General features: G+C 40.9%; 1 protein-coding gene across 14 annotated transcripts in view; it reads right to left on the bottom strand.

Annotated features, from left to right (window-relative positions):
- The window catches only part of PALM2AKAP2 (PALM2 and AKAP2 fusion), a 234,159-nt gene that overhangs the window by 126,549 nt on the left and 83,484 nt on the right, over positions 1 to 24,126 (bottom strand). For 5 of the 14 annotated variants that reach the window (XM_085530237.1, XM_015849810.3, XM_085530236.1 and 2 more), the window contains exons 4-6: positions 10,988 to 11,102; positions 10,411 to 10,432; positions 4,570 to 4,671 (exon numbers count right to left, since the gene is read on the bottom strand). In XM_085530237.1, the coding sequence (XP_085386363.1) occupies positions 4,570 to 4,671; positions 10,411 to 10,432; positions 10,988 to 11,102 (239 nt within the window). Of the gene's footprint in view, positions 1 to 485; positions 1,191 to 4,569; positions 4,672 to 10,410; positions 10,433 to 10,987; positions 11,103 to 24,126 lie in introns of all 14 variants that reach the window. The other 9 variants (XM_015849808.3, XM_015849807.3, XM_085530234.1 and 6 more) reach the window with 3 other exon arrangements.

The raw sequence follows: 24,126 nt of genomic DNA on the forward strand, positions 1-24,126 counted from the left end.
TTAAAAAAGAGAAGCGACATTTCTTTAAGGCTCTCATATCTGGCTGCTGTGAAATTCAGACTCCCACGAAATCCTAGGAAACTGATCAAGCCTGCCAGATATCCAAAGAAAATGTAAAAAGTGATTTCATTATATATATTATATATATGTATAGATCAAATAAATATGAAAGCATTTGTTCCATTTCCCACTTATCTCTCACTCTGCAGTATTAAGGAAAAAAATAAAATAAAATCTCCAACCACTCCTCGAACCCCAAAGTGTACGTCTGATGGGAAAATAACCATGCGTTCCTCTTCCTGAAGAACTAGAAATCAAAGCAACCCAACTGCAAGGCAATGGAGGCATTCACTTCCAGTTCACAGTATTGCAGCTAGAAGTACAATGAGGTCTAGGTAAGTGATGGAGCAGGAGCTGCCGGAGTGGGGAAGGAGAAGGTGTTCACATGACAATACAGCATTGACAGCGCTTTTTCTTTTGTGTACCTGGGGCAGCTTCCAAGGGCAGGCTCTCTTCCTTCCCCTCAGGAGAGGAGGGCTCTGTCGTGTCCGACAGGGGCCTGCCAGAGACCAGCTCAGCGGCGTTCCCGTCCATGGTTGAGATGTCTGTCACTGTCTTCTCTCTCAAAGACTTCTCATCGTCTTCATCGATCAGAACCAACTCTGCTTTGATGGTTTCATCATAGCCCAGCACTTTTTTGGTCTCCTCTTCATCGTCAATGCTCTGGTAGCCCATAAATATCATTGTCACTGGTTGATCTGCACTGGCCTCTGGAACTTCGCCACCACGGGGTTTGTCTTGGGGCTGGGAATTCATAGTATGCCCTTTGTTTGGTTTGTGTACCATTTCCAGCTTTGCCTCCTTGAAGAGCATTTGCTCCTTCACATGGCTAAGGTTTCCATCAGCTACTGCATTTCTGTCTGACACAGTCATTATTTCATACCCTCCTTTTACATTTGATTGTCCAGCTTTTTGCATAAGTTCATCTACGTCCTTTGAGCTTAATTTATGTACTCCATTTTCTACCACTGTGCCACCAGAGTGAACCTCATAGACTACCTTGGTACCATCATCATAGACTTTGAATCCTCTTTGATGGGCCTCATCTGGGCCAACAGGTGAAGCAGAGACAATCTTGGTCTCTCCTGTCTGTTTGTCTTTCTCCACATTAATTTCCATGGTGCACAAAGCTTGAATGAAAACAAGAAAGGAAGTGCATGTTACAACAAAAAAAGCCAGTGAATGGTTAATTGCCAAACAGACAAAGAAAACTATGGTGCCCGTTTTCCTGCCAGCTGCTTCTAAAGGGTCAAGTGCTCTACGTTAGAGGTAGGATGCAATGCTGTGAACAGAGATAGTTACTATTTTACAGCTTTTTGTGTAGCTGGAGGCAAGGCATACCTGTGTCAGGTGAGACGTAGTCTTCCAGCTCACACTATGAGGAACTGCCTGTGGTCAGTCAGGAGTGCCAAGAGCACTTATGTTAGGTGTACTTTAGACAAAAGGAAGTGACAGCATGCAGATTGGCCTAAGCCTTTCCCTTCTGAACTTGCCCCAAAATTCAAAGATAAACTAATCTCCAGCAACCTCCTTACATACTTTTCCTTTTCTGTCATCAAACTACCAGTTAGCTGGTAAGAACTTTTCTTTGCTGCAAGTAACACCCAGACTTGATAAACACTTGCTAATCGCTTCCATCTATGGCATTCAAAACATTTTAGAGGGGTGAAGAACCATTTTTTTTACACATGTTCTACAAGTCAGAAAACAAAATCACGTGGGAATGAGGTAATTTCTCCTGTAGACTTGTGACAACAGATTTCTTCTTCCACACAAAGACTTCAACACTGATCTCTGTTTGCAGGTTAATAGAACATATAAAATAGCCTTGAAGTGCTCCCTCCTTTGTTTGAATGAGACCCTAAGCATTGTCTCAAAAGGGGAAAGTTGAAAAAAGAGTAATAATGAACCAATTTGTAAAGCACCATGAAACAATGGGTAAAAATATGTGTGTGAGGGATGCTGTTTTAGAGCAGTAAATAAACTTTTCTAGCAGTTAAAAAAGACGCAGCAATAAGACGAAAGTAGTTGAGACCACATAGCAGGAATAGAATTCATCACTCTAACCCTCATTTTGAGACATAATGGCATCTCACTGGACAGCTTTTCAAAGGAAAATGTGCAAAGGCTTCACAGATTTTCCAGAAGCGGAAGTGTGTTCATCAATTTAAATACTACTTGCATATAAATGAAGACATTCTTGAACAGACATTCACAGACACGAACTCCCACAAGCAATGAGAAGTGTTTGTGAAACTTATGACGACCGTTTCCACCAATGGACCTAAATGGCATAATCATGATTTTTCTTACCTGAGACACCAGAAAATGGTGTCTTGGATTTCTTCCTGCCTTTTTTTTTTTCAAGTGAACATAGAATTATAATTGCCCAAGAGTCAGTGTAGCTTGCTATGTATGTATTTTATAGACCATTACTGTTAAAAATTACACATAAAATGCATTCTTCCAGTCTTATTACTTTCATGTAGTAGAATATTTTTTATGTGTTCTCAAAATGAAATCTCCCATCAGCATTATGTAATTAATCATGTGGTGCATCATGAACACCACTGTATCATTAGATGAAAAATCCAGGTATTGTAGAATGGGTATAGCTGACAATAGCCTACATATGAGGAGGGATTTGGTCAACGAGTTCCAGCATTGCATGGCACACTCTGTGCTAGAGATAGATCTGATTTAGAAAGTTAACAAGTGTGGCCGTATCCTTGTGTATTTGCTGTTTGTTGATTTTGCCTAAACATTTGCCACTGTCAACATTTTTTTACCTATGATGTCTTAGCAGTAGTGTTTTTAATACAACTTGTGCTCTATAACCTATCCTGAAGATCACATCAAAGCTACTTGTGCAAGTAAATTCATAACTATATCTGAAAGTCTTGGAAAGCTGTTCACTAGTTAAGCACACCGCCATGGGAGAAATGAATAACAGAACGCTGTTTACCTGCTGATATGCACAATGCTGGTTCTCTGCAGGAAAATCTAGCAGCCCAGCTTGTCAACATAGCTGAAAACTGAACTAATGCAGATGTCTTTATTCGGCTAGAGCTTACTTACTGCAAAATGTGCTCTATTAATACAATACAAAGCTGTCTGACAATAGAGTTGAAACTGAAAGCAGTACTTGAAGATGACAGCCTGTATTCATGGGGACAAGCCTTGTGTATAAGCTTTAATTACAGTGTAACATAACACAGTGCTTCATGACAACAAGATCCCAACGTGCATATGAGAAGAACTGGCTTCTGCCTATTATGTGGCTTTAAACAGTGGGATTCCGAGGCTATTCTTTAAAAAAATTATTAATAGACTTTGAACACGTATTTAGATGGATGCTAACAGTCTACTCTTGAGTGCATGTGCTAGTGTCTTCTCATTAAGCTATTAATCACACACAATACTCTTCTCAAGGAATATGTGAACAAGGCTACTTGGTCATCCGAAGAGTGAAAGAAATGTTTGTATTCTTGGTATTGACAAAATGGCACAAAACATACAGTGAAAAACTTGCTTTTTAGACAGATTAGGGGAAGCACTGGTGGAAGAGAAGCTTTTAGTATGGCTTACAACAGGATGTCTGAAGAAAATTACAAATCCCATTGTGGTCTACAGTGTCTTAGCTGCGAAAACTGCTTTGTTATGCTTACTAACTCATTCTCCATGATAGACACGTTTTTATCTATCATCTATCTATCTATCTATCTATCTATCTATCTATCTATCTATCTATCTATCTATCTATCTATCTATCATCTATCATCTATCTATCTATCTATCTATCTATCTATCTATCTATCTATCTATCTATCTATCTATCTATCTATCTATCTATCTATTTTTCTTATTCCTCTAGACATCTCATAAGTAGCCACCAGCAGTCTGGTTTTGAGATAGGGAATATGCTGTTTAGAGAAGAAGGCTCTCTAAAATAGGGAGCAAATGCAGCTTTTAACGGTCACACTGATACATTTAGGACACATACACAGTCCAAAAAATAAGTGTTAGAAAGTTCTATGCTGCAAGCACATCACACTTCATTATAATTCTCCCCACACTTTTTCTTGAGAAGAAAGAATGGTAACAAAGTGGTGTAGAATGAGATTTAAGTTTGAAGCATGACTAGAGGCTTGTGAGTGCCTGTATGTCTCATTCGTCTTGAGGGGAGTCACTTGGTTACAATGGAGAAGGTAAAACCATGGTCTGGATGTTGTGTGTTTTCCTAAGCAGAGATGGAAGGAACTAAATGTTTCCATAAAAAAATAATAAAAAATTGACACGTTTCCTATGCTGCTTGTTTGGTCAATATATATTGTTTTGAGAGTTCTCATTGCTGCCTAAAAAGCCTTGACTTATTTACAAAATATGAATCAAACGGCATTTCCTGTCATTTAAATGATATCAGGAGTCCAGACCAATTAAGGAAATATAACAAAGAAGAGTTCATGGCTACTGGATTGGTATTATAAAGCTTTGCTCCTTGAGACTTACCAGCTACTCTGCTTGCTCCGTCCCGCCCAGGAATTGGCTCTGCTGTTCGTGAATAGAGGGTTGGGAGTTCAGGGATCTGGGAGCAAATGTAATTTACTGCATCTGGTGTCAGAGAACAGGAAACAGTTAGATTTGTGCTATGAGCCCCAGTGGCTTCATTGCTTAGACAGCAGAGTGTTAAGTTGTCAGCCCTGACAATAGTTGCTGGAGCTTTGTATTAGATAATTGGATCAAAGCAAACAAAGTGCAAAGTCACTGTCGTGTGATTGGTGTTCAATAAACTAGCTGAGGTAGGAGGGAATGGGTCCAGATGACTCAAACCTTGTGTAAGTCCAACACATAAAATTATTTGTCAGGAGGTTCTGGATTTATCAAGTGTGTGACCTTTAAATGTGGGAAGTACTGAGGGAAAGATGAGGAACAAACTCCAGGAATAAACCTGGAGTAATATCCAGCATAACAAATATCTCACATAGAGATATAAAAGCCTAAAAATGTTATTGCTGGCTGAAGGGGATGAAAGGCCAGTTTATTTTAGCACAGGTTGTTTACATACTATAGAACTGCCAGTTGGCTTATTGTTTTTTGCAATATTAATATAGCTAATAATGAGATAACATATAGATATAGACTAGTAGGGCACCCGCTGTGGCCTGCAGCACCTATTAAGTTCTTGCCAGCTCTGTAGTGCCTCTGTTCATTAACAGTGTTCAAACAAGCAGAGAACTTGCTGGAAGGGCTGACTTGCTTACTGCTATTTACTACAAGTTAAATATATTCATTAGAAAAGACAGTGAAGATGTTTTATAAACATTTACTGAGAGATGTTTTATGAGTGGGTTAAATATAACTCGATATCATTCATCTAAGGGTCAGTGGCTGAATTAAAAGAGGAGTTCCAAGGAGAGATACGCAAGTAACAAACTTTTAGTTCTAGTTCCAAAACAAAAGAAGCAGAAATAAATAAATAAATAAATAAATAAATAAATAATCACATTGTTTCATATCAGTTTGGAATGTTTTGAATTTTGTTTGCAGAAGGTAGAATTTTTGTTCAGACATAAAGCTCCATCGGGTCTGACACAGATTTGTTGTCCTCCATGGGTACTTTGCCTGTACATTGTGAAATTAAGCTGCTGCGGCCTTGACATGACCTGATTTACATGTGAGGATAGGAGACAGAATCTGCCTTTCTCAGTGTCTCTTGTTGTGAGCAGGTGAAATACAAAGAATTAGTGCAGACAGTGTATGTGAAATGGAGAAGGACGAGAGAAAATGACGTGCCATGTTGGTGGCTACTTCATTGCCACCATTTCTCTTGTGAGTGGAGATATATTCGTTGTGTTCCCTGACAACAAATATCCATCCTCCCTCCCCCCAAAAAAACACTGAAGAAACACATTTTGAACAACATGTCATTGCAAAGGCAAGACATGCCACCTCTAACCCCAAACCCGCTCTTTTGAAGGACAGCCGCGACTGCTGCTAATGCAACAGTTTTATGCCCTAATAGCTTGCAGAGGCCACCAGATCTGCTTGGTGTGATGAGGTAGTAATTGCAGTTCTGAAGAGGACAGTCCATCACTGGAGCAATGTAAATGACTCAAGAAAGGTCCCTTCCAATCCAAACCATTCTGTGATTCTATGATCCTATGAAAGAGGCACCTGCTCTGTCTTCTCTGTTTCCTGTGTCAGAATAAGATGAGGAAGAGGCATTGTGCAGATTCATTCAGGAAAGTCAGGAAGTTGTTACAGAAGTTCAGATGAATTTTAAAAAAGTCAGGAAAATATTGTTTTATTTCACACTTCAGTGGACAAATGGCAGTCTTGGCAACTGAGCTGTTATATTTTCAATGCACAATGTTTCCTCGAAGGTTCTTTTTTTTTTTTTATTTATTTATTTTTATTTTTATTTTTATTTTATTTTTAGCAATAGGGCCTAGGAGAAATAATTGTTTAGGACACAGCTGACTGAACAGTGGCCAGTAACAGCTGCTTTCTTTAGCAGGGTGTCTCGCCTCTGATGAGAAGTTGGTACAATGCTCTCTGTTGTTATTCTGGGAAGCATCACCAGCAAATGTGCACGCTAATATTGAAAACTGAAGTGATTTCTCAGAGGTAAGAAATGTTGACACCCTGCTTCTGGGCCAGAATGAGAAGGCACTTTGTATTCTGGAAATGGCAGAAATTTAGTCATTATTTACCCCATTGAGTGTGATGCTGGAACAGCAGTTTCATTGCACACTCATCCAGTGACTTGAGTGACAGACTTGTCTGTCCTCATACAGGTCTACTCAGCACATCCCATCATTTAGCATTGTTGTTATGAGACTGTCTCCAGTTGCCGGAGAGAGGGAAAGTTGTAGTGGGGGGTACATGTATCTGAGGTGAGATGGACTGAGAGATTTGGTTTGGTTCATTTACTCTGTTTCTGTGACAGCACCCTCTCCCCGCCACCCGACCCTGGATTAAAAGAGCTTATTTATGTCACTGGCAACAAGGTCTAAAAACAGTATGAGAGCAATTTTACAAGGAGCAGCTGAGACACAATTAGCATCTTCCTCACACGAGAAGTAAAACAGGTCATAAATTTGAACTGACTCCATTCAATAGCTTCATTTCAACCTTTGATGAGCTATTAATGTCTAAGAATGCCATAAAACGTGTCCTGTGGCTTTTCATACTACTTACAGCAAGCTGCAGTTTAGGATTATGACACTTCTCTGTGTTATCAGACTAATGAAGTGACTGAGAACACATATAGGGCCCGATAATCTCTTATGGGTTCTTACACAGAACAAAACCTTTGGGGCTGCTCAAAGTAGCCCACGGTAAGCTCATTTTCCAAGAGCCTGATTTATTTTAAAAGGTCTGACTACTGGCAAACTGGGTCCCCTAAGTTCTGCCATGCACAGTGGGGCCCAGGACAGGGCTGTTCCCTTGTGAAGCCATCTGGAACTGCAGAGCATTATGGCAGGGTGAACAGAGATGATAAACCCCCAACATGTTTGTAAGATCGGGAGCAGGGGTCTGAGCAGGTGGCTTTGCACTCCTAAGCCAGTGTCTTAATGGGGCTTTTATTGTATGCATACACTGAGTCACAAACATATGCACACACGGAGTGTGAGCTCTCTCTGTTTGTTCACTCTAGGCATGTAGCTTAACACTACATAGTGCCTGGTTTTGCCTATAGACAAGGGCAGCAATAAACAACACCATCCCTAGTGCTATCTCAGGCCTTGGTTAAGTGGAGAGTTTGTTCTGTGGGGCTAGGGCACCATAGGCTGGAAGAAGCTTGACTGCAGAGGATGGAACTACTGTCCAGAGCCTTGGTTTCTGTTCAGCTTTATTCTATGCATCAGTCTATAATGACAAAATATATTTGTACCCTGGAAATGTGGGATTTGCATTTACTGTGTCAGGATGACTTCAGGCTCATAGTTGGTCATTGCCAGAACAATCACTTGGGAAGAATAAAGAGCCATTTGACCATCAATGTTCAGCACCTTTTCTCTTCCCTCATCTCCTTCTGCATCTCTCTGGGCTCTGAGCTCTCTGCAGTTGTGTTTTTTTTACAAAAGCAAAAGGTATGACATCACCATGTACATGGCACAGAAACATGCAGAGGGACTGATTGGTGAGGTAAATCACTTTCTGCATTGTCACTGCATTTAGAATAAAGGGAAGCATGTATTCTGTGAACTAACATGAGATTTGTGAACTCTAAGTCTTCCAGGATCAGTTAAATAATGTGCCACCACAGGCAGCAATTAGTGTATGTACTGGCTCATGTATGATTTTACACAGCCTTGCTGTAAAATGCAATGGTTCTTACCATTTTCCTCTGCAGCATGCATTATACAGTTGAGAAATGAATGATCTGCCTCAACAAAGCAAGTTATATGTGTATTGGAAAGGTGGAAAACTCTACGTTATCCAACTGCTTACAGCTAGCAATGTACGTAACCTCTTCCTACTGTGATCATCTGCCAACACAGACTGCTGTTGGGCAGCAGAAAACAGAGGACCAGCTCAGCTTTATCCATGTAGAGATGCACAGCCACATCATGCCCACAATGGGATGCAGACCTGGGTCAGTGGGATGGCTCACAGCCCTGAACATTTCTAGAGCCTCAGAGTGTAGGCTTCTTCATAAAACTGCCTAGAGGATGACCAGTTACCAGGAGGATGAGACAAGGCAGGTAAACCAAGGCTCCAGAAGAGGTACTCACTGACTTGTCTATATATCCCCTGCCTCCTCTGGTCACACATGGGTTCTGTGAGCAGCCTGTTGCCATTTACATAATTTTGCTGTTGTCTATTAGACCTGCAGACATCACAAGCTATTCTTGCTTCTGGCTCAGTTTGTGAAGGAATGATCTGCTGAAATCAGGCCGAATCTCAAGCATGGTGAGACTGAACAAAGTACTGCAGGTGGATAGTCTAAAAGGAGAAGATTTAGAGGAAACTACTGCCTCATGTTCGCTAAGTGGAGGTTTGTTTGATTCAAGTTTTTATCAGATTACTCATGAAAAGGCAGACTATGCTTTGCAGGAGTCCTGAAGGTTACTTCTTATGTTACTAATACCTGTAGGCACTGATTCCTGTTTTGTAAACTAATCATCAACCACAGAGAGACTCTACACAGGTACAAAATAATTTGCCTTTCTGGATCTTTATTTACTCTGTAGTATCTGACTTGAGGAAAGAGAAAAAACAAATTCTCACAGAACAGCATCCTAATTCGGACTTTTTTTTTTTTTTTAAATTATTTTTATTTTTATTTTTAAACTCCTGAAGTTAACCTATAGATTGAATTACATTATTAACAGAAGTTAACATTTCTGAACTGGATCTTTGAGGTAAAAATAAAACCTAATTACCAGCTAGTATTAACATCAATGAAAAGAATCTCCCTCCAGCAGAACTAAATCAGCTCATGGGCTATGTATTAATTTACACTTGTGTACCTGAGCTATAATACATTATGATCACCCTTCATGTTCTCCATCCATGCTCTAAGTAAGCCTGGGCATGTCTTTGTCAGCAGCTGGAAGAACCAGAATTTTGCATCTTATCAGTTCAAAGTTGCGTACTGGAAACTTGTGTCTGAAGTACAGAATTATTTGCAGATGGATCAGTGTGTTGTCCTTCCTGAGTCCTGATGGTCCTGGAGGTGCACTGCAAGAGTTTATCTAGACTTTTTGTGATAAACCATATGTTATATTCACTCAGACGCCTGCACTTCTATGCCAGTATTTAGACTGAGTACATATCTTGTCACACTGAGCTTATAAGCTAGGAATTATTGCATCCTTGTTCACCTATGCAAGGATTTCCTTCTGCAGCAATAGTCACAGGTAGAATATCATTCGTCAGAGAAGTAATCAAATTTTAATAAAAAACAGATTGTTGCCGTAAATTAGGAGTAGTCCTCATTTTATTTATCGGTTTCTGAATAGTATGAACTCACACATGGAGAACATTGGTCACTGAGCAGATGAAAAGGAGTCTGCACTGTTGGGCTCTTGTTTATTGGAGAGGTCAGTAACTTGGAAGACGTCTGGATGTCTTGGACAATGTCTGCTTTAAGACATCCCTCACTTTATTTTCCCTAGTATGAACATAACAGTAGCTGGAGCTCTACCAAAGGAATGCTGCCCCACAGCAACAGTTACATTTGTGCTTGCGCTATAGCAACACCAAAGAAAGAGGTAATGGCTCTAGCAATAAATCAGAAACATGCAATGAATGGAAGAATCCTCACTCTGTAAACTTCTGCAATACAGCTATGTAGCATTTGTTAAACTCAAAGATAAACAGTAGTAAAAAGGCACTTACCACCATCCTGGTGTGAGAAAGTCTGTGAAGAGAACAAAGAAAGAAGACTGGTTAAAACTTTCTAGGCTTGCTTTTATGGTTCTTTGTCACTTTTAAATGGGTAACTGGGACTTTGGCTCCTCAGGTCTAGGTGCAATTAGGGGCTAAGGAAGAGGGATGTAGTTGTAACAGAAAGGAGAGCTCTTGCTATTTTTCATAAGTAGCGCCACTCTGAAGTGGTGTTTGTGTCAAATGATGCTATTTTGGGGTGCCACTGGGAGGGGAAGCTTAAGATTCCTTCCAGGCATGCTGACTTCTTTCACTGGGTTCCAAAAAATCACATGGTTTTCACACAGATAAGCTACAGAGATAGTGTACTAAATCTCCTTCTTGAAAAGGCTGGAATGGGGAGGGGAAATCCAAATAGTCCAAACCAAAATAGTTCTGACACCTCTGTATCTTTGCTGCTTTTGGTTTGAGATAAATGCTCTGCAACTGCCCTCAACGTTCCAGTAAATGCATGAATTATAGCTGCTATTTTGGAATAGTGCTAAGAGTCTTGGTTTCAATCTATGACCAAATGTCCTTTTTAAAATACCTTTTGCAAGTTGTCAAAGGACTTCTCGGTCTCCTTTAGTTTCTCCAAAATGATTTGTTCTTTGGCAGATATTTGAGATTCCTCACTTTCTAATTTCTGTATTTCCTGTTCCAACCTGTGGAAGACACACAGACATGCACATACACAGAAAAATAAAACTTGTAAAAGCTATTTCAGTGAGATAAAGTAACCAAGGTAGTAATTAGAATTGCAAGTGTCACAAGGAATACCTCCTATACTTGCTATTCAGAACTGATTTACTAGCATGTGAATGGACATGAATTATTTGTAAAGCATATAGTCAAGACAAAAAACATAATTTTCTTATTACAGACTTTGGGAAAAAAAAAAAAAAAAGCCAATTAACTATAAGTACACCTTCATCCCAGTTCCTTTAACAACTCTCAGACATGCTCTTCCATTGTAGAAACCAGAGTATTGAATATAACTGTAGAAATGCAGCATTTATTAGAGGAATGCTGCTCCTAGTACTGCCGTACTACAGACAGTGTAGGTAGAAATAGCTTTTGGAAGCTGGCAGACAACTAGTTGTATTATGAGTTTTTTTGGAGCGAGAGCATCACCCAGTTTCCTTAATAACTCTGGTTGGCTGGAGCTTTCTTCCAGGGTAGCTAAAAGCCTTGGATCTCCATCCATGCTTTCTACTGTTACTGGATGGTACTGGGGCACCTGGGGGCTGCACATAACAAAATACATGGAGAAGGATGTTATTCTTCTGGGCAGCAAGCAGACTTGATGAACTCACTGAGATCTAACACCACTCACTTCTGAAGATGCAGTTCATCTTGATTTGGGATATTTTTTAACCACAAATACACACAGTCAGATTCTCCATTACTTTAACTTAAACCTCCTTTTATTACCGAGATTTATACCAGTGTTACACAGTATATTCTCTCTGTTTTTAAGCACATCACTGTCTCTATTTTCTCAATTTTGGAAACTAATAGATAAAGGGACAAATTTTTGCTCTTCTCCATTTCTGTTCAGCACAGGGCCTCATTAATGCTTGTTTGATCAGAAGGCAGAGGGTAAGAAGAAGGTGACTGCACAGTGAGCAGGGCAGCAGGGAGGGATTACTCCTTTCAGGATCTTGACAGCTTGGTTGCTTAAAATTCATGTGTCCAAATGTAAGTGCAGTTAGAAACTGCAGTCCCGATTCACCTAATGCTTTCTCCAAGTTAATATAAAAAGTTTAAAACTGCAAATATTTCATTCTAGTGAGACAGAAGAAGTTGATACAGGGAATACTGCAGGGAGAAGGTTTTCAAAAGTACTCTTTCGTCTCAGTTTTCCTTCCCAGGAAATATTTTAAAATTGGAGTGAAAAAATCCTTTGTCTCTGAGGTGAGAGACTGCCACGCTACTACTTAATGAATTTAGACGTCAACAGAAAGGTGGTTTCATTTTCTTCCCTGTCCCTCCGGGTGATGAGTAGATCCACGCACATTTATACCTTGCTGACAAAGACTTTTAAATCTTCTTCCCAAGTGAATTAGTCAGCAGCATGTTCAGGATACATATTGTGTAGCCTGGTGCATGTTGCTAGACACATGACCCATGAAGAGACTGGAAAATGGGAGTGCGCAGAAGTCAGCAGCAACAAAATCCACGTGAAAAAATTCTTTCAAATGAGCTGGACATGGGTTCATCTGTTACGACAATGAAAACACTGAGGGCAAACGTGGTGTAAAGCAACTTATTCGGAGTGAGTAAGGCTGTAAACATTCATAGACTCCTTGCCATCAGAGGTGATCATAAATGCAGGTTTTATGCCCTGGCTCAAAACTGTGAAAGGAACTGTTTACCACTGTGTGGATTGATAATGTCTTACTTTCTGGATATCTGCTTTTTCTTTTTTTCTTTCTTTCTTTTTTTTTTTCTTCACTTTTTGTGTTCCTTTTAACCTTTCCTTGCAGTCCACTTCCACAGTTTCTGCTGCAGTCATGCCAGACTACTATTGCTACTAAATCTGGACAAGTGATGTATAAAATTTTCCTATTCTGAAAGCATCTATTTATTTATTTATTTATTTATTTATTTATTTATTTATTTATTTATTTATTTTAACCTTCTATGAATAGTAATATCAGCAACTTGATAAAGGAATTGGAAAGGAATTGATACAAAGCTGCCAGCATTACATAGTTATGTCTCTTAGGGGCAGAGATCCAAGAATGCATACATCCTCTGCTGTAAGTCAGCATTACCCTTCTTCCACTGAAATCTGCGCAGGCTGGCAAAGATCTTTAAGGCAAGACAGGAAAGTGGATCCAGTCACGCAGGCAAAATACTGGATCCTTAGCTGTGGCAGGAGAAATATGGATCGTTCGGCAGTGTTCAGCCTGAATGCACTCATTTACCAAGCATTATTATCCACAGGAGCTTACTTTATTCCTCTTCACTGAAGTTTACAACTCTCTACACCCTACACTTAAAAGCTGAGAAAATGCTAATAGGGTATGTGAGGTAACAGGACCACTCAAGATTGCTGTTTCCTTGTGAGCAGTCATATACATAAATCAGCAAACCACCCAGGCACCAGGGACCTCACTGGAAAGTACATCCTCATCAGTAGGCACCTGGAGCCTACCATCTTTGGGCTTCTTACACTGGAGCAGTGCAAAAATTAAAGTCACAATACAAACTGATAGTTGTTTTGCATCCTTTGGTATTTTCTTTTCAGCTGTATCATACTGCCAAATTTTCTGAGTTACCAGGACTACTGCCAGCTATTTTGGTAACAAGACACAACAAACACAAATTTAGCCTGAGAAACAAAGGCACTAATAGCACATTTGTTTCGGGCTGTATAATGGCCTAAACAGCAATAAATCCATCAAAGTACACATACGAACCTCCATGTATATACAAAGTCCTTACATTCTTCCTGTGTAAGACTTGTAAATATTCAATAATGTCCCTTTCTTCTAGCCCAGTTTAAAGAGGATGTGTTTTAATTGTCATCTGACACCTGGTAAGGAAACCCTCTAATTCCCTCCTTCCTGGCTCCTTAGCAGACTTCAGGCTAGTGTTTGAATGACAGCCACAACAATAAAGCTGTCAAATAAACAACTGCAGTATCTGGAACGCTGTAGGGAATGCACACAGAGGAAAATGGAACTCAAGACTGTTTAGAAGTGGTGTAAAACAGCCTGTTAGCCTAGCTGCTTTTCAGCCCAAGTAGTTATCTGATTTCCAGGATCTGCTGAACTGTTGCCATAAGGATTAAAATAAAGCAGGTGATGAATTCAGGAGTTGCTTTGTCACGGGCAGATCTTTACAGTGGATGTACACAGAGTCCCACTTCCCTTAATACCACAGGAACAAAGAGGGGAGATTTCGTCACTCAGAAATCCACTTGGGCCTTGGGCTTTCTGTACCTCAGCTTCCTTTGGTGGACATCTGCCATAAGCACTTGAGGATACAACAGCATTTTCAGTGGTGTGATTTCCTCAGCTGCAGGGGATGTTTCTCTTGCCACATCTCAGCTCCAAGTTTGTGTCCCAGGAGGCGGAGACAGGAAAGTGGTTATCTATCCAGCCCTGTTGGGAAACTCCCAACAGGACCATCAAGAGCTATGTTTTGGTCATGCTCTCCTGGAAGTAGCTAACCTGAATGCACCATGAGGAAATCCAGCATATTTCAAGGGTTCCGGTGTATCCTGACTTGGCGTCCAGGAGGCTGGGGAAAAGGTGCCTGTTGAAAGTGGTCCAGACTGGATTATGAAAACCAATAGTGTCCCATGCGATGCTTGGGCTCAGCACTGAGAAGAATGGTCATGAAAACCAGGTGATCTACTTGGTCCTTTTATGTCCCATCACAAAGGGGAGATGGCCATGAACAGAAGGAGATGTCTGGAGATTATCTCTTGGTCATCATTTTTCTGCCAGTCATCATTTGTGGGTGTTCTCACTCACTGATTGATATGATCACAGAAATAATAATCCAGGTTGGAAGGGAGACCTCTGGAGGCCTCTGGTCCTACCTCCAGGCAAAGTTAGTTATGAGGTGATAGCAGGATACTCAGGGCTTTGTTCAGTGGAGGCTTGATAATCTCTAAGGATTTGGGGAAAAGGAAGCCTTTTCAAGGCTGCTGCTGGGCTTTCTCTTTCAAAATCCCCAAATGTCAGATAAGATGCTCTGAGGAATTCAGAGCAGAACTGCTCAGTGCTGAGGAGGAAGAGGATGCATCAGCTGTCTGAAGGAAATCTGATTGGTGCGTTTGATAGGATTTGAGCCTATGTCAGCAGGGTGGGATATTCTGAGAGAACAGGAATGATGGGATGAAACCTCCTGTAGGGATGCCAGAACCAGAGACCATTTCTTCTGGAGAGCATATAAGTATTTTTAGTTTAGATAACAAAAAGGGAAATTAAGCTGGGAGAGCTAAGAGGTGAAGAGAAAAGAGATGGTTGGTACTGTGGTACCTGTAGATGTGCATTTATGTTGAAAACAATGAATTCAGGCCATTGTCTTTCTCTCTACTGAAAGATACAAGTGCTTTGCCTTGACCCCAGCAGAGACCCTGAAGAGTGTTCTCAGGGTGCTCACACAGTTGATGCACAGCCACTTTCTTTGCAACAAGGACATGCAGATCTTAAATAAGGAGAGCTGTGCCAGAAGACAACACAGCCTCCTTTGTCCAGCTCATTAACTCTGGCACACACATGCTTTCTGGAGATACCTCATTTGGGAGAAAGCTCAGCATTATTTTTTATCAAGATAGCACTGTAACAGCATTATAAGCAGGGAGAACAGCCACAGGTTTAAAGACCATTTCTTTATCCTGCATTAGCTTTGAATGTTGGGTTGCACTCCATAACCTGAGAAATTCACCATTTCTACAGTAAAGGTGATAGGTGCATAACAGAAATGGTGTCTGTGGCATACATACTGATGTGTCAGTGGAAAAATGAACATTCATCTGAATGAATAAGGAAAATATACAGAGGAAAACAGTAAAGACTTAATCAGAATAAACACCAAAAGGGAAAAGGTGAAGGATGCATACGTAGAGTGGGGAATGGCTCAGCTGAGAGCATTTACCATTGCTTAACTGACAGTCTGAATCAACCTGGTACAAAAGGCACAAAGGAGTAGTGGATCTGGACACTAGTAATTAGTACCAGGTCTCTCAGAGGTGAAAATCTAACTGATATTAAAATTGGTAGAGTCATGAGCAGAGAGTGATTACCAACCCCCCTGATAATTACTGTGCAGAAAGTTAAGCATAAAGTTTAAGGAGAGCTGGTCTCTCCCTTGAGAGATGAGGGGATAAATTTGATCTCTGCATGGACTCAGTGTCTGTCTTGTGCATTTAGCCTTCATGAAGCTTTTGACCAGAGAGCAATACCAGAAAGTGTTTCTTCTCTTATGGGCAAATGAAACTTAAAGTGCCATGTCCATCTTTGGGCACAAAGCTAAGAGCCTTTTCCTGTGGTGCATCTGAGTGCTAGATAAAATTTTCAACCCTGTGGCTTCTCATTCCTACTTCTTAGTATGGGCAGCAGGGTAGCCAGCACCTGTATTGACTGCCACATCTCAGCAACGTGGTTGTAAAGCAAAATGCAATTTACTTACATTCTATGCTACAAAATCCATTCTTACTGCTATAGGGGAGCAGAGAATCACCTGGTTTAATTTCTACATTGGCTTAGTTTTCTTAGCAAACACTGACAGTTATGGCAAACCCAGGTGAAACATCTGTAGATGTCTCTATGTATCTCCCCATAACCTGCGCTGGTGGTGAAAAACTGCCTGATTTCAAGTCTGAAGCAGAATCTGAAATGTGACTCTGGAGCTGAGTAATTCAATGCTTCTTAGTTTAGTCTTTCTGCAGATTCTTTTTGAACAGCTAACCCTCAAAGAGAACATCTAGCAGTGTGCATGTTGTGATTTCCAGAAGGGTATTGTTTACAGAGTATGACTGACAATCAAGAGCAGCAAAGTTAATTATCATCCTTGAAAAGGCAACGCCTATGTGATTGGAAGGACTGGGAATGCATTATCACTAATCAGTGCTTGTAAATGAGATTTGGGTATGATGTTGAATGAGTTGCTCTGTGTCTATTCATCTATGTTTTCCTGAGCATATCGGAAGTTCCTTTTGCTAAGCAGAAGTTGAAAGCCAATGTCATCTGGAGGACTTGGTAAGAAAGGAAATACACTGTATGACTCCATTGGCTGTTTACAATAGATATGTACAGGCACAAAAAAGGAGCTGTATATTAATATTTTGCATGTACCTGTTTTAGGACTATGTCAGTCCCTGTTAGTTTAGACAAAACAAGAACAAGTCAAGAGTATATTGATCTCTTGATCCATATGATCTCTTGAACTAAACATGGTGTTGTGGAAGAAGGTCAACCGGGGGATGGGCCTGAGTGATCGCACAAGAATTGCTAGATAACAACAACCAAAGCAGCTGAAGCAGAACAGGATGTGATAAAGTGCCTTGCCAAGCGCCCTGTGACAACATGACTTATACAAGGGAGGACTCCGGGAGTGGAAAGGGTTGTGTGTGTGTGGGGGGTGTTATATAATGGGTGTACGGGACGCACTTGCAAGTGTAAGTCTTCTAGGATTGGCTGCTTTCTTCTTTAGACCATCTCCAGCATGGATGGGATTACAACTTTCAGAACCTCCCAAGGCCACACTGACCTGCCCCAGGAAAGGGTAGGAAACCAGTGGAACACTGCACCTTGGATATTTGTCCTTATGGAGGAGAACCATGTTTTTGAGACCTTCTTCAGGAATGGAGAAGTAAGGAAAAGCGTGGTCTGAATCCAGTTCCCTGGTCATCAAACAAAGATGTGAAGGAGCTAAGAGGCTCCATTAACTGGAATGAGATATTTAAGCTCCTCCTGGTGCATCACAGCTTTTGCCATCACTTCACCATTGCTATTAATCTTATATTTTATTATATATTATTATATATATTATGTATTAATATTACCTTTTTTCCAAGCCCAGAGACAGGCACATGTGTGGTTCCCCTCCTCTCAAATCCCAGACACAAGCAATACACACCTAAAGACTAGGAAAGCAGCACAGCAGGCTGACACGTTGCAGCTAGGCACATGAAAATTCATTTTGGCTTAGAAACATATGTCAGCAGTTCAGCTGTACAGTGGATTGTGTTATTTATAGCTTGGGAGAAGTCCAAGGAATGAAGGGAAAGCAACTGAGGGATGACTTTAGAGTGTTCATTCTCTGTAGTGCAGCAGTGTTGGCTGCTACAGTGCTACCCTGGGCTAGCATGGGTGCCTAACTCACATGCAGGCAGGATTTTTTACACCTTTGCCTGCAGGTACTATGGAAGGATGTTGTTTTTGTTCCACTCTCACACATACCAGTGTCCTGAGGATACACATGCAGTTATTTTACAGCATTCACAGGGAAGGCAGCAAATCTAGGAAAGGATGCAGGTTTTATCTCCCAGCAACCTCCAGGCTGTCCACACCAGAAACTTTATATAGATGCTGGCTATTTATTTTCTACACTTATTAAAACTGGTGCTTCTAGAGGGTCTACACTGGGAATGCAATAAACTTCTGCAGTCCTGGAGCTCAAGCAATGCTGCATGAAAAAGCAAAATACCTTAAGTCAATAGCAGCCTGCACACTTCTCTGGGGAGACTCCTTCCCACTTAATCCTCTGGGGAGAGCAGGTCCCTACTGCCAAGTAGTTTTGACTTCACCATTCAAGGAACAGCTCTTCTGTTTAACTCAGTGGTGAGATTTGCTGGTGGCAGATGAAAGGCTGAGGTACCCTTACCTTGTGTTTGGGATTTAACTGCATTTCTGTGAGGAACTCACCACACTGGGTCAAACACTCTCAAAATCAGAAGTGTTGTTGAGCGAGCAGGGCGCTGGAAAATACCACAGACAGCATTGGGCTGCTGATGCTGTTTTACATAGACACAGTACTGAAAAGGACAGCAAAACAAGCTCTAAACCAGACCCATCGTTTCCTACGCATGACTGTACAACCAGTGCTCCATTCTGCTGGCTGGCTTTCTAGATGTCCTCATTAAAAGCCCTTTCCTCAGTAGAAAGATCTTTGGAGCACAGGGCATCATGACTCATCCGTGACAAAAACTGTTCTATTTTCTAGCATGAAGGTCTAAAGCCTACAAAAGCCTAGAAGTTAAAGAAAGGGAAAATTCTAAGCTTCTCCTGCAGCTGATGATAACAACCACAATTTAAGGGAAGGAGTCTACCTATTATCTCCTTGTCAAGTGTAGTAATTATTGCATTTAAGAACGCCTATGTATATACAAAGTATAACATGATTTGTAACTTGCTATAAAGCAATATGCATTATAGTTTGTAAAACATGTTATACAGCTGTAATTCCCTACCAGTTATCTTTCCCCTTCTGTTGCATTTCTGCTTGCTACTGTTTTTTTCACCACTGTGAAGCGTAATTTCCTATGAACCGCATTTTTCTTGCTTAGTTTATAGTGACAATTCTTTTCTTTTTTCTTGGGTCAAAGACTGTGTTTTTACTTTTCATCTGTTTGTTTTCTTTTGTTTTTACTCTGAAGGATATAAATATTTCTGATGTAAATATTTTTCTTCCTCTTCTCTACCTGTTACTTAGATTGCATGGAGTGGATGTGAACACAACATGGTGGTGGTTACATCATTATTTGTTTCTTTTTTTTTTTTTTTTTTTTGCAGTGCCAGTGTTCATACGACTCTTAGGAGATCTAAATCTTTTTTTTCTGTCAACAAACGAGATTATGGTACATAATTCTACAATGTGAAATAGAAAAACCATGGACAAATCTAACTTTCTGAATTGATGAGGTACCCAAGTTCTTTTATTAGCAAGAAGTAGTACTCTAAAGTTTCACTGTAAGGCTCTCTGCACTTGTTCTCCTTCTGAAGAAAGAATTTGAAATGGCGTACTGAACTCCACTGTAATATCTCTGCTCCAGCTGTCTGCACATGATACCTGTCTAAACACCATCACCAACAAACACTGTTACCAACTTACTCTAACACCCATTCTACTGACAGAGTTTTAAAGAGAGTGTATGCTGGTTATTAATACACATGTTGTACCTATGGCAGCCCAAGCATAACCAGAGGTACATGAGAGAACATCTTAAAATGCTGTTATCTGTGGATTGCCTTAATATATATGTATATACAGGTATAGGAAGATTAATTGAAAGACAAGGTTCTCCTTGCATAGGGGTGCCTTTTTTTCCTCTTATTGAGACTTCTTGTCATTCCTTGAATTCCTACATTTTCCTCCACAACAAACTCCACCGCCTCCTCCAAGAGAGACTACTCACAGTCATGTCAGCTCACTCCTTACTGCACACAAACCAGGATTTCACTCCTTGTGTGTTTCCTATCTGGGATATTTTGAGTTCCTCCCTGTTCCCAGGGATCAAATGCAGATAAGTCCTTTGTGTGGCAATCTGATCATCTCTGAAAGCCTGCACTGTTTGTTGAAAGAGCAGTTTTCTCAAAAAGCCAAGCAAAGGCTGGAGTTGTCAGTTCTAGCTGTGCTGTAATCTCTGTAAATCGCTATGTCTGACTTCATTTCTCCATCTTGATCCAATACATTTTCCATTCCTATATCATCCAATCACACGTCAGACTGTCCTTCTCCCAGGCAGGTATGTTATTTGGTATTATTAATTATGGATACAGTACATGAGACATTTCTAGGATCTCAGTTTGACTTGAGTCAAGTGTGCTTTTAATGACTGCATGGACTTTGTTGTGAATCTCAGGTACAGACAACAGATTATTTATCCTCTTTCTTTATGAATATTCTGCAGTGGTAGCTTCATATGTGCTGTTGCAAAGAAGATGGTGTCAATCTGTTGACTTTGTAAGGATGTGCTGCCCAGCACCCAGTGTTCTGACCTAAGGCACACCACACCATTTGATGGAATGTAGTCAAGAAATATGCAACTGAGAACAACTCAGAAATTGAAAATGAGCCTCAATAAATTCAGGCTATTACACTGAAAACGTGCAAGCCCAAACAGGTATTATAATTGGTGTGATGACACCTTCCTTGTGTCTAGGCTGGTGTGGGGCTGTTAAAGCACAATAGTCTTACCACAATGGAAAACTGAAGCTTGCAGGGATCCCATCTGCTCCCCTCTGACCTTTCCTACCCAACCTTTCCTTGCCTTCTGTGTTGTGCTTTAGACTGCCTGAACCTGCAAGGCCCACAGAAGCCCTTGAGAAGGGGAACTAGGGAGAATGTACAGTTGGCAGTCAGTGTGCTTTGGGCAGTAAGTTTTATTAAGTCCATTTTAAAACTCCCAACATTGAGAGCCCCTCACAAATATAGAAATGCATTCCCCTGCATTCCTGCCAAGAGCTGTTTGGACAGCAGGGACAGAAACTGAGCAGCAGGGCAGGAAGGGGAACACCCAGTAGGAACTGCTGCTTGTTTTGTTTGTTTCTTGTTGCAAACAGTTTCTTGGACTCAAACATAACAAATCTGTCCTCTGCTGCCATTCTCTTACAGGAACTCACAGTCAGTTTTTCTAGGATAAAGGCTGGAGCAAGGTGAGGAATGTGTCCTCTGGGAGTGGACAGGCTGTCCTGCATAGTCACTCACCACCAGTATCAACAAGCAATAAACCAGAATCCTGCTGTCTTGACCCCATTTCATGGGTCTAAATCTACATTAAAGCCCTTGTATTTTGTTTATTTGTTTGCTCTTGGTGGCAAGTCTCCCTGCGCTCCCAGAAAGCATCAGAACAAATACAACTTCAATGGGGAGAGGTTTCACCCTGGTGAGACAACACCAAGGTTATCCGAACTGCTCCAGCTGAGGCAAATCAAGCCAATCAGGAAGCCCCCAGAAATGTGGGCTGTGTTCAGACTGTTGTTTCCACCCTGAGACATTTCCTGCTATTGTTCTTGCCATTTTCTCTGAGTGTCCATGGGGCTGTTGGGTGGTGCTGTTACTGCCGGTAAGGGATTTTGGAGAGATCTTATGTCCTTGTGGGCACAGGGAGAACTCTGAGCTGTTCCCCTCATAAATTCCCAGGACATATTTCCGGCCCACAAGTGCAGGGAAGGTGGGGCTGCAGTGATAACTGGATCTTGGTTAGCAAAGGAAAGTGTTTTTTTGCCATTGGCTGTGCTCAGCTAGACAAGAATGAAATCATGTGTTAAAATGATGAATGAATTTCAGTTCAAGGAATTGCTTACCACCCCAGGACAAGCAGAGAAAGCAAGTCAACAGTATCCTGGGACTGACTGAAAGCTGATGAAATTCTGAAAGTGTCTTGGAACTGCATCAGTTTTAACCACCCTGGTTTTATCTCTGTCATACAGACCCTGATCTTCTCTTCTAAGGAGTACAGAATGTCTTCTACATTGGCCCTACCCACTCCCAGTGTCCATATCTCATTTCAGAATTGTCTTGCTTTCATCAGATACATCTCATCACTTGTTACTGCACTAGGAGAGACTGAGAAGAGTGGGGTGTTGCCCAGCTGGAGGCCACACCAAATGGAGCTCCTAAATCCCCACTGCCTGTTCAGGAGCATATCAGGAGGCATTTGGTCCTTATGGTATTGTGTATATAGCAATGTATCATGTTATGTATTATTATTATATATATAGCATAGTATTATCATTTCCCATGCTGTGTAGAATCTGAGGCCAAATTCTTGCTTGGAAAGCAACGCATGAGTAAAAGAAGGAGTGCAGAGAAGTCCTCTGAGATTTCACGTCTTCCCTTTCCAGCTCTTTATTCCACTTCACCTAGTATCAGCCACACTTGAGTTGTGCTGTCTGACCACTCACAATGCTGAAGAAAGTAGAGTGAGTTTAATAGTGTGGCACTGTCCTTTTTATTTTCCCTTGATGGCTCAGAAGTCCCCCATGCTGCCTCATGGAAAGTTGGAACAAGGCATGATTTTAATTGTGGGAAGCTGAAAAGTTTGTCTTCACTTTGCACTGAATGCTTGTGGTAAGAGTCAGCTGACGGCTTCCTGCCTGCGTGGGTCTTAGCTGGGTGAAATTCTTGACCTCTGGACTTCCCAGGAGCCACAGAAGTTCCAAGTCAGGATAAGCAGACATCTGGGCTGATTCAGCTCAGGGTCTGAAAAAGAGCCAGCAGAGCACCTGCAGCCCAGGATGAGCTAGAAAAGGCTTACTTTCTTTTTTGGAAGAACCTTTGAAAGTATGTCAGGGTCTATGTCTAGCCCATAGGTGGTTATGAGGCATAGCAGAGAGATATCGCAGGACTGCCTTTCTGAAAGTGAATGAGGAAGAGAACCCCCGGAATATTTAGCAGTGTGGATAAACCCTACCGTGTCATAAATTTCCTTCTACTCTGTTCACTATTATTTCTGCAACAGCTGAGGAAAACCAAGTCCAGCCTGTGGGTTACTGGCTACAATCCCAGGAGGTCTGGCTGGTAGTGAGGAACTGGATTGCTTTGTTTTGTTTTAGTAGATGCCATGACTACACAAAACACCCTCATGCTTTGTTGTCAGAACAACTGTGATGCTTGAAACAGTGGTACGAAGGAATAGAGTAGGAAGAGGAGCTGGTCCGTGTCACATCTATGGAAATTCCTGTTACATAAGCAGGAAAAAGATATTGGAATTTTGTAGGACTTTCCAAAAACCTCAAGGATTTATGTTAGGGATTTTTGACTTTCACAGGGATCTTAATACACAGGATCCTGATCTTCAGCTGAATCTCACTAAGCCTGTGAATATGGTTGACTTTACTCACGATTCACCCCCTCCTTTGTGTGCCCACTTTGTTTTTACATTGGTATCTGGACTGTTCATTCAAGTAAAAGAACCTTTTGTAAGAATGGGCAGTAACAAATGTGATAGCATTGTGAAGACCTCTTCAGATTTATAGAAGTAATAGAACATTTTCATTTTCTTGGTCTAAAATTTCACAGCAATATAAGATCAAAGAGAAAGACATTATTATCACAGAGAATGACATTAAACTGCAGAAGACAGCACAGAAGTAAAAATGTAGTCCCAGTCCTTTGGAATGGGCTGACCAAAACCAAAACAAAATTAAATTCAATTGACTTAAAAATTGACTTAATTAAAAAAAGAAAGCATTGAAGCTGACAACAGCAACAATGTTCAGG

This window comes from Coturnix japonica, chromosome Z (assembly GCF_054131305.1).
Source record: "Coturnix japonica strain WE chromosome Z, WE-NBRP24, whole genome shotgun sequence".
NCBI lineage: Eukaryota > Metazoa > Chordata > Aves > Galliformes > Phasianidae > Coturnix > Coturnix japonica.